The sequence below is a fragment of the Tupaia chinensis genome, unplaced genomic scaffold (assembly GCF_000334495.1).
Source record: "Tupaia chinensis unplaced genomic scaffold, TupChi_1.0 Scaffold150175_1, whole genome shotgun sequence".
Classification (NCBI taxonomy): domain Eukaryota; kingdom Metazoa; phylum Chordata; class Mammalia; order Scandentia; family Tupaiidae; genus Tupaia; species Tupaia belangeri.
In genome coordinates, this window is record NW_006210013.1 from 898,869 (window position 1) to 909,443 (window position 10,575).

Here is a 10,575-nt window from a genome sequence, read left to right on the forward strand (position 1 = left end):
CATGTAAACATAACTAAGTACCTACCGTACCCTAAAGTACACTTAGGGCTCACTTCCTCCCGGGCGAGCCCCCGGAATCCACATTAGATCACTAATTCCTCATTTCCCACTCACTCCTTCATCTAACACATTCTGGCTAATGACAGCCTATCGGCCTTCCCAAACTGCCGCTCTTATGGTTACCAGTCACCTCCTGATGCCAATTCCTATACACCGACCAGCTGAGACTCCCCGGACCTTTCCACTGCCTTTAACACCATTCACTATTCCCTCTCTTAAGAAGCTTTTGGGTCATGGGCAAAGTCATGACACAGTTTTGCATAGAAAAACAAAGACAAATAATGTCATGATTTTCCCAACAACCTAGTATTAATACATTTCCCCGATTTCCTTCTCTTCTGCTTCTCCTGCTAACTAACATCTTTCACATGACCCAACCTGCCCCTGCTGAAATTCCTCAGTGGCTCTCCTGACTTTAGAATCCAAGCATGTCAGGGCCAAATGGTTAAGGCACTAGATTCCCACATAGCAGATCATGGTTTGAGTTCCAGATCTGGCAGCTTGAAAATCACACCAGGCGTGCGTGCACACATGCCCAAAATCCTCGAAGGAGAGAGAATGGAGAAGAAGGGATTGCGATGCAGCCATGTCCTCTGGGCATTGGGATTTCTTACATTCCCTCTCACTGTCTCTCTCCTCTCTGGCAAGTGCACATGCCCTATGGTAAAAACCTTAAAAATAAAAGAGCATGTCTAAAGTCTACGCCCCTCTCTTCCTTGTTAGCATGACCCATTCTCTAAATGCCTCCTTCCCCCTTGGTTTGCAAGAATCAGGAGTATACTGCCAGAAAAATATGACCACAGCATCATCGAGAATACACAAAAATATAGACAGTAAAGCCCTATGTTCAACATTTAAAAACTGAATAAATTACACAATGGAAGATTACACAACCATTAAAATTATGTTAGTACCGGGACCTGCAGTTGGTATAATGTCTATGTCGCTGGACTCCCATGTAGTCAACCATGGTTTGAGTCCCAGACCTGGTGGCTTAAACTCACACCAGGCACATGTGCATGCGTGCCCAAGATTCCGGGAGGAGAATGAAGGAGAAGAGACTGTGCTGTGGCCACTCCCCCCTAGGGGGGGTGATTTCTCGCTTTCTGTCTCTCTGTCTCTCTGTCTTTCTAGAGAATGCATGCACCCTATAGCAAAAACCTCTCCAAAAAAAAAAATTATGTTAGTATTTGTGATATAATGTTAAGCATAAAAACAGAAGAATACAGAACTGCTTAAACAGTATGTTCTCAACTCCATAGAGAAAAAAATTATAGCTAAGACTACAAAGAAACATACCCAAGGTTAACAGTGCCTTTAAAATGGTCCTTTTCCTCTCTCTTTCATGACCTTTTTCTATACCCTTAAGTATTTCTAGAAAGAGCTTTGATATGAGGATACTTTAAAAATAAAACAAGTAAAACACTAAAAAAAGAGAATAAAAAACAAAAGGTGTTTTAAGTTCAGAATTAAGAAATGTAAAACCGAGGTCAAGGTTTTCTAATTTTCACATCTTCCCTTTTCATGCATTCATGTTGTTCTTCAGTTTACCAAGCGCTTTACAGTACTTAGTATGGTTTTCCTCAACAACTTGAAGTACGCCAAGGAAATGGTATTTAACTCCACTACCTGGATTACAGGAAGGCTCAGGGAGGTCACGTGTTCTGGCAAGGACACACAATGGACTAGAATTCGGGTATCTGTTTCCTGTTGCTGCTCTAACATATCAACACAAACCCAGTGACTCAGAAACACCCCGTCCCAGGTCTGTGGCTTCCAAGCCCAACACCTGTCTCACTGAGCTAACTTGTTCCTGCAGGAGACCTGGAAAATTCATTTCGAGGCAGGCCCATGTGGCTTGGCAGAGTTCACTACCATGGGACAACAGAATTGAGGTCCCCAATCCTCGCTGGCAGTCAGCAGGGGTCTCTCTCAGCTTCCACATTCTCTGGCTCGACCCCCTGCATCTTCAAAGCCAGCGCTGGCAGGTGAAGTCCTTTCTCCACCTAGTCTCCTGGCTTCCCCCTGCCTCAGGGTTCCTGCCTTTTCTGTTTTGAGGGCCTCCCTCATGTCATTACACAGGACCCACCAAGGTGATCTAGGGAACCTCCCTATTTTAAAGCCAGTTGATCAGTAAAGTTATTAAATCTGCAAAGTCCTTCACAGCAGTACCTAGATTAGTGAGCCAGAAAATAGGGATACGGGGGGAAGTCTTTAGAATTTTATATACCACATATCTTCTGACATGTCATGCATGCTACCACTCTTTCTCCATGACTCTGACAGGTATAATATGCTCTTTCATCTACCTTCCTTGCTAGAATTTAGCACTCATAAAAATGTTTAAGGAGGGGCAGATGGCATGGTGCTTAAGGCACTGGATTCCCACATGGCTGACTACAGTTTAAGTCCCAGTCCTGATGGCTTGAAAATCATGCCAGGCAACATATATGTGTGCTCAAAAATCCAGAAAGGAGAATGGAGGAAGAGGGACTGCAGTGTGGCCATCTTCGGGGGTGGGGTGGCGGGAGGTGGTAGTGATTTCTCACTTTCCTTCCCTCCCTCTCTCTAGTGAGTGTGCACACCCTACAATAAAACCAAAACAAAACCAAGTATAAGGAAAAGTGACCTTCACATGGATTTCATTTTTATCTTCTATTAAATAAAATATTCCCACTGGACAAAATGGTTCCAAAACAATTCACAAACTTGGTAACATTAATAAAACAATGTGAAGACAACACAAATCCATATGTATAATTCCACAACAAACTTGGAATGAAACGTAGACACCAAAAGAGTCTGTTAGAGGTGCCAGGGAAAAGGTACAAGTAGGCTTCTATCACCAGGATCTCTGAGGTCTTTAAACAAATTAATTTTATATCGAAGACCATTCATATTCATGAATTGCAAAACAAAGAGTTTTCTGTAAGCAAAGAAATACTTCCTACATTCAATCACATGGCTGGCAAAGAAATCTTATCACAGTACATAGGTCTGCAATAAGCAATCTGTTAGTATTCAACTGGGTAAGGTACCCCAATTGCTGTGACCTTTAAACAATGCCGTGTGTTATAAAAATAAAAACCAGTAAGCAGCTCAAAGTCAAAAAGTTTAAATTTATTACAATTGTTGTAAAGTCAGCTATGATCTTGACAAACATGGGTAAGTCTATAACAAGTATCTAATTCCCAAAATACAAAAAGACAATAAATATAAATTCAAATTTAGCCTAAAAACAAGATTCTAAATCAAATTACCTGTAGTGTTGCTTAGTGTCAATGTAATTAAGATGCTAGAAGAATTCATAGTTACTGCTTACTGAGAGCCGACGAACAGTTCTTCACTGAAAAGACAAGTGCATGACACACCTCTGAGCCTTCCCCTGAGCTGCTGAGAGACCATCAGATGTGATTATCCTTGATGGCGCTGGTCCCCTCAGGCAAGGGGGCTGCTACCCCACAGGTGCTGCAACAGCCCCCAGGCAGTGTGGAAGCTGGTTTCCCAACAGTCCCAGAAATGGTCCTCTATCTCGCAGAACACAGGATTGTCGCTGTTTGCCTTTCCGGGTGCTCCATGGCTCACCTGCCCACGCGGCGTGTCCTGCTTACTTGTAAGGTCCACTGCATCATGCTGAATGCCCTCCTCTAAGAGCGACTTCTTCTGTCCTTCATTTTCTTCCAGAGCACATTCAACACTTTCCAACTACATTGTCATTAAAATAAGTCTTACGAAAGTTTTGCCATGAATGATCACATTACTTCTTAGTGACAGCACAGATTAATTCTTCATTAGCTGAAATTCTATAAAGTTTCAAGCCAAGCTCCTTTGTCTTGGTTTAATTCTTGGGTATAGCTGTAAGAGAGGTTAAAAACTATTTACAGACTATAGAGATACATGAGAACATAAGGAAATTCTTTTTTTTTTTTTGGCATGTCTTATTTTATTTAGATAGCATTCTGATCACAAAATGGTCTGAGCACATTCAAATAATATAAATCAAGTATATAATCAGCTGTTAAAAGACTGGTCTTCAAACATCATAGCCAACAATGCCACGCTTGCCTATAATCTCTCCAAGGTAAAACCACATCCACACCTCTGTGGCCATCAAACCATGCAGCAGAGCTTCCTTAACCGTGAGCTGTTTGAAGCTACTATTTTTCTCAGGCTCTGAATAGCTGCAGGGATCTTAGCAGGGGTTGGAGGAACCAGCTCCACCTTGGCATAAAGCCAAAATGTGGCCAATCGAGGAGGCTTCGAGTAAGTCACAGCAGGTTCACCAGCGCCTGGGCGTTCTCCGCGAGGTTACGGACAAACTGGGCCATGGTCCTGCGAGGAGAAGTCCGTCGCCCCAAATGGCTGGCTGAATGTCACCCCCAGAAAAATTTAAACTTTAATTCCCATTTTTCCATGAACTTTTGAAGTCCCTTTGCACATATTAAATGTTCTTTCTTTGATTAGTTTCATTTGGAAATGTATGACTTTGAGAGAAATTACTTAGTATTACTTATAGTTTCATCATCCTAAGTAGAGTCCATGTAGGTGTAAGGAGCACAGCCACGGCAGGAACGGCAGGGCGAGGCTCTATCCTCTGCGCCAGTTCATGAGGTAAGTCACCGCATTTCGTGACCAGAAAACACGAGCTTCTGGGTCCGAGGCAAAGCGCACTTTACAACTGTGAGCAATAGCAGTAGGCAGAGTAACAGCGTGTTCAGGTCCCCAGGGCCCAGTTCCCACAGAGTGACATGAGGAGGGCTCGGTGTTGCCTGCACATGTAGCAGAGTGCATTGTGGGAGAGGGGCCCTGACATTAGGAATCCCTGATGTCAAATGGGGGTTGCTAGAGAACCTGCCCATCCTCATTTCCAGAAAGAGACATTAACTGTTACCCAAGTATGTAAGCAAGCATGTGCTGTCAAGAGGAAGAGATGCCCCTGTTTTTATTAGTCTGTAATGTAAGACTCTTTTGTCTGTCCAAGGCTGCTCGTTTATACATTCTTCCACTGGCTAGAGAGGGTCAGCCATGTGGGAGTGTCCAGCACCTTAACCACCACGCCACCTGCTGGTCCCTTAGCCAACACAGTTTTCTAGAAACTGAAGCCTCTAAATAAAAATTCAACATTTATGCACTTTTCTTTTTTAAAACAGCAAAAGAAAGAAAAGCAAAAAATCTTGTGTAAAAACACTTCTAGCCAGAAAAGACTTCTGCAAGACTAAGAACATCTAGCTGAGGACTGAGATGGAACCCTTCAGTCTAATCTGTTAAGAACCTCTCGAAGCCACATATACAAGAGGCAGAACTCGGCTGCTGCCACCCTCGGGAGCAAATAATTCTTGCCCTGTTTCATTACCCACCGGACCTCTTTGTCAAAAAAATTAAATAATTGGGAACCAGCAGTTAGCGTAATGGCTATGTCGCTGGACTCCCATGTAGGCGACCGCGGTTCGCGTCCCGGACCCGGTGGCTTAAAACTCATGCCGGGCGCGTGTGCGTGCATGCCCAAGATCCCGAGAGGAGAATGGAGGAGAAGGGATTGCGGCGTGGCCATCCCCCCTGGGGGGTGATTTCTCGCTTTCTGTCTCTATGTCTGTCTGTCTGGCGAGCGCACGCGCCCTATAGTGAAAATCCCTCCAAAAAAAAAAAATTAAATAATTCATAACATCTATTATACACCATTGTGTCTACAGTTAATAACAATGCATTATATTCTTGAAAATTGCTAAGAAAATAGATATTAAGTGTTCTCAAAAAAAAAGTGAGGTAATGAATATGTTAATTAGCTTGATTTAGCCATGCCACAATGTATGCACGTTTTCAAAACATCGTACTATTCATCATAAATACATAAAATTTTCATTTGTCAATTTAATACTAAGAAAATTAAAATATTCAAGTAACTAGCACTAAGGAATAGAGCCTTTCTCAGATAAGAAAAGTATAAAAGCAGAAGTGCTTATTTACCACTGATGTTTACTAGAGAAGGAAGGAAAATGGCTATGTGCAAGAGATTACACTTGTCCAAGAGACCTGTATGAGGTCATTGAAATGGCACATCAGATGAACAATGGGGAAGGGAGAGTCAGGAGGAGAGGCCAGGCAGAACCCAGACAGCCAAGTCCCAACATGGAGGTCACGCAAAGAACCCCACAGAGCGCACTGCCGAGGCAGCAGGACATTTGCAGACAGAAGCCTGCTCATGGCCCACGCGGCAGAGTGGCAACGCCCCACTGCTGGAGCCTGCATCTGCCTGACACTCGAAGGAAATACCAGTCATGACACCCTGCAGTTGCTCTAGGTGGGAGCTCGGCCCTATCTTCACCATGATGGTAGGAGGGAGGTTCTCCAGCACCCCTCCTTCCTCCCACTGTGTGGTCACCCAGATAAGCACTGCAGGTGGATCTGAAGGATGTGGGGGCCAGTGCCGTGACCCATGTGCCAATACAGATATTCAACAGATGCTCTTCAGCTTAGGATGGGGTTACATCCTGACAAACCCACTGAAAGCTGAAAATGTCCTAAGTTAAAAATGCATTTAATACACCTAACTTACCAAGTATAGCTTGGCCTAGACTACCCTCAACATGCCCAGAAAACTTAACATTATCCTACAGTTGGGCAAAATCATCTAACACAAAGACTGTTTTATAACAGCATATTAAATATCTCATGTAATTTACTGATCATCATAGTGAAAATGAAAAGCAGAATGGCTGAATTAGTATGAAGTACAGTTACTACTGGACACATGTCATTTTTGCACGATCCTAGTGTTGAGAACCCCCAGACCAGCGTAGTGGCCTAGCAGTAATGTCATGCTCCTTTTCACGGAAGCACAGAGAAAGGCTCCCGGTCTGCAGCCCTGGCTCTCCCTGACCACGTCAGGGATCCTGATGGCTGGAAAGGGAGGAGGATCACAGCGTGACAACCCTGTTGGGGCCTGTCTCTGTGGGTCTCTCTCCTCTTCCTTCTCTTCCTCTCTCTCATACAGAAAATAAATAAATGAACTTCGAAAAAAAAAAAAGCTGAGGGGCCAGCAGGTGGCATGGTGGTTAAAGATACTGGATTCCCACATGGCTGACTACAGTTCAAATCCATGACCTCGTGGTTTGCTTTCTTACTTTCCCTCTCTGTCTCTGGTCAAATTAAAAAAGTAATAATAAGTAGAGTTAAATACAATAGTTCTTTATTTAAAAAAAAAAAAAAGCTGGAAAATCCCCACTGGAAGTCGGGCACCTTCTGTACTGTGCACCCCAGAGGGTCCTTCCTTCCCTCAAGCCTTTCCTTACCTCCTCACCAACAGATTTTACAAGCACTTTTACCTTTAACCTTCTATCCCAATTTCTCAATTATCCTGATCATTTCTTACCCTCCTTCACACACCCAACATGGCCCCTACACAAATAACCACCTACGAGAATACTCCATCTATGACAGAGCTTCATGCAAAGCCCTGAAACACGGTGTTCTTGCTCGCTCCCCTCTGTCCAACTACATTCGAGCCTTTTCCCTGAAAATACTCCTAAGAATCTTTACCTGACAACAGCAGTCCCTTGTACTAACACAGAAAAGTTACTGGCTTTTATGTGCTCTAGTGACTTTATTTTTTTCATTCATATAAAATGGTAGAGAAAGAACAAAGAATCTTGTACCTAATGCCCTGTTCAAGCTCTCTACCTGATTTGCAAATCCTGATTTAGACAGATTTAAAGTTTATTTCAAATAGCGCAAGTTCAATTCTGATCATATTATCCAGTCTTTAGTCTGTTCAATAATGTTGGTGGGACCTGTGAACTCTAAGGACTGGCAGACACGTAAATACACTGCTGATCATCACAGGAGGAATCACTGAAAGCAGACCTGTAAATCAACAGCCGAGACTGTCAAAAAATGCCAGTCCATGTAACCAAGGGCAGTTCGCTGCACTGTGCCCATGACACACAGCAGCTCCTGCCAAGCCCAGGTCTGACACATGTACAAACATGCCCGTGTATCAGAATAACTTACTCCCAGCAGGTTGCGTGGAACATATCCCTCCTTGTCATGAAGGCGTGCCCACCACCACTCGATCTCATCCTCGTCCTCCCTGCGGACGACCGTCATGCAGTCTCCTTCTTTCATGGGCAGCTCATCATCATTCTGAGGTTCATAATCCCAAAGTGCATAAATGACTCCTTTATTCATTATGCCCATTTTCTCCTGAACGCCTAAAAACAGGGCAGCAAGATCATAGAATTAGTAACTCAGAGTACCCCACTCTCTCTTAGCTGAATGAAACAAAATGGGAAGAAATGGTACTGGCTTAGAACAGCAATATCAAACATTTGATAAATCAATTTCCCAGGGTAGGGGAAAACAAGTGGAAGGCCAGAGCAGTGTGCAAGAAGACTACAACAGGCACATTAACAAATGCTGTCACCTCTAAAACAGCTCTAAAAAAAACCAGCGCCTTACAAGCATCTCTCAATATTGGTCTTATTCAGAGTACAAAAAATGTTTGCAACCCCAAGAACTAAAAAAAAGTCCAAGATATTAAAAAAGTAAATGACATGCCTGTAAAACTTCAACCTACTCTTAAGTGTAATGACCAAGGAATTCTAAAAACATTACTTCATTTTTTACCTAATGCTCAGAGCAGAGAAAAAGTTCAGAAGCACTGTGTCTACCAGCAGGTGGCGTAATGGTTAAGGCACTGGACTCCCACAAGGTCAACTGTGGTTCGAGTCCCAGTCCCTGGGGGCTTGAAACTCATACCAGTGTGTGTACAGGTGTGCCCAAGATCCCAAGAGGAGAATGGATGAGAAGGGATTGTGGCATGGCTCACCCCTCTGGGGGATGATTTCTCACTTTTTGTCTGTTTCTCTCTGTCTCCCACGAGTACATGTGGCCTATAGCAAAAATCTCTTTAAAAAAGAAAAAAAAAAGTATTATGTCCAAGTGATGTTTAAATCCAGTAAAGGAGCTTCTGAGAACAGGAGCCATGTGGAGCCCCAGGACCTCCTCCTTTGTCTGTCTTCCTCCTATCCCCAATTCTTCCCAGTCAAACTGAAGAGAAAATTAGCCTCAACATCTAAGCCTTGTGAATAAAGACATTTCCCTTGTAAATAAAAATGCCAGCCAATATACATATATCTATCTAAAACTTCAAGTCCATTTTTCTCTAGATAAAAGTCTGATGCCAGCAATCAGAACTGTAAACTAAAAAATCAAGAAGACAAAAGAGCAAAACATTAGCAAAATATGGTTGCCTTTATATTATCTTACGACAAGTTCGATTTGGAAGAAAATTAGGATCATTTGGATTCTCATAGAGATGCTGCATTTCTCTTGCTCATCTTCGAAGGAGGGGCTTCTGTTTACTGATTTGCAAAGATACACCCTCCCCAGCTAAGTACTACAGCCTGAACAGAGGGTCTTTTGATGGTCAGAAGCCATGAACTCACTGGGTCAGATGCTGCATCATTGTCTTTTGTAGCTGGAGATGTCCCATGACAATAGCTATTTCTAGGCACATACACAGAAGCTCTATCATTATTTCTGACTAAGGCTGTCCTATTTTCAATGCCCAGGACTTTGTACAACACAAAGATTTTTTCCAAATAATAAGAAATACTCATGACATTATACCCTAGAGATAAAGGACAAGTGAATGCAGTAATCAGCACCTGTTCCCTACCATAGAGAAACTGGGAGCACTGAGTGTAGCCTTCTTCCATCTCCTCGCACTTGTCCGCGGCAGTCTGCATGTCGCTGTAGGTCATGGCGAACACAGCAGCTCCCGACTCCACCAAAAACTTACACACCTGGACGTTGTTACACGAGGCAGCGCAATGTAACGGAGTCCTGTGAAGGAAGACACAGCAAGGGCTGGGAACCGTTTCCTAAACCGAATGACACCTGCTGTGACGAGGGCTCTGCAGAGAGAGTCTCGAGTCTGCCATCTACTAAGCTTTGTCTTCTGAAAACCTCTCCAGCAGTTTTAGAAACCAATTCAATACAGAGTAAACCCATCATAGAATTACAGCCACAATGGAAAATGGCAAAGTAATGGGCCACACTGGGGCTAGGAGCTGGATGAAGGGTGAGAAGGATCAAGGAAGTCAGTAAAAGAAATGAAATTTGTATAACAATCTAAAAAAAACACACACACACAAAGGAAAAACAGGATAAAATGGATTTAGTTCTAAGTCCTAGAGCACCCAGCCTAATTATTTCTGCCAGAGTAGAGGGCCTAACAGTTCTTAAATTATTCACACAAAACAGGCAACCGTAAATATCCTTTTATTGATACAAGTTTGAAGGAACTGAACTGTACATATAAACTATTTTTATATCTTTTTAAAACCTCAAAGAAAAGTTAACTGAAAAAAATGTGTAAATTTTTTTTGAGAGAGGTATTTTTGCTATAAGGCACATGCACTCTCCGGAGAGACAGAAAGTGAGAAATCACCCCCTGGGGGGATGGTCACACCACAATCCCTTCTCCTCCAATCTCCTCTCAGGATTTTAGGTATA

The 10,575-nt window shown here is 43.0% G+C and overlaps 1 protein-coding gene and 1 pseudogene across 1 annotated transcript in view; both read right to left on the reverse strand.

The window, feature by feature from the left end:
- Positions 1–3,159: 3,159 nt before the first annotated feature.
- TP53BP2 (tumor protein p53 binding protein 2) overlaps positions 3,160–10,575 on the reverse strand; it is a 69,365-nt gene continuing 61,949 nt past the window's right edge. Inside the window, exons 17-19 of the mRNA XM_027769661.1 lie at positions 9,737–9,903; positions 8,068–8,267; positions 3,160–3,915 (exon numbers count right to left, since the gene is read on the reverse strand). Of these exons, the coding sequence (XP_027625462.1) occupies positions 3,874–3,915; positions 8,068–8,267; positions 9,737–9,903 (409 nt within the window). The 3' untranslated portion in view covers positions 3,160–3,873. The remainder of the gene's footprint in view (positions 3,916–8,067; positions 8,268–9,736; positions 9,904–10,575) is intronic.
- LOC102482146 (ATP synthase subunit g, mitochondrial pseudogene) lies at positions 3,924–4,396 on the reverse strand (annotated as a pseudogene).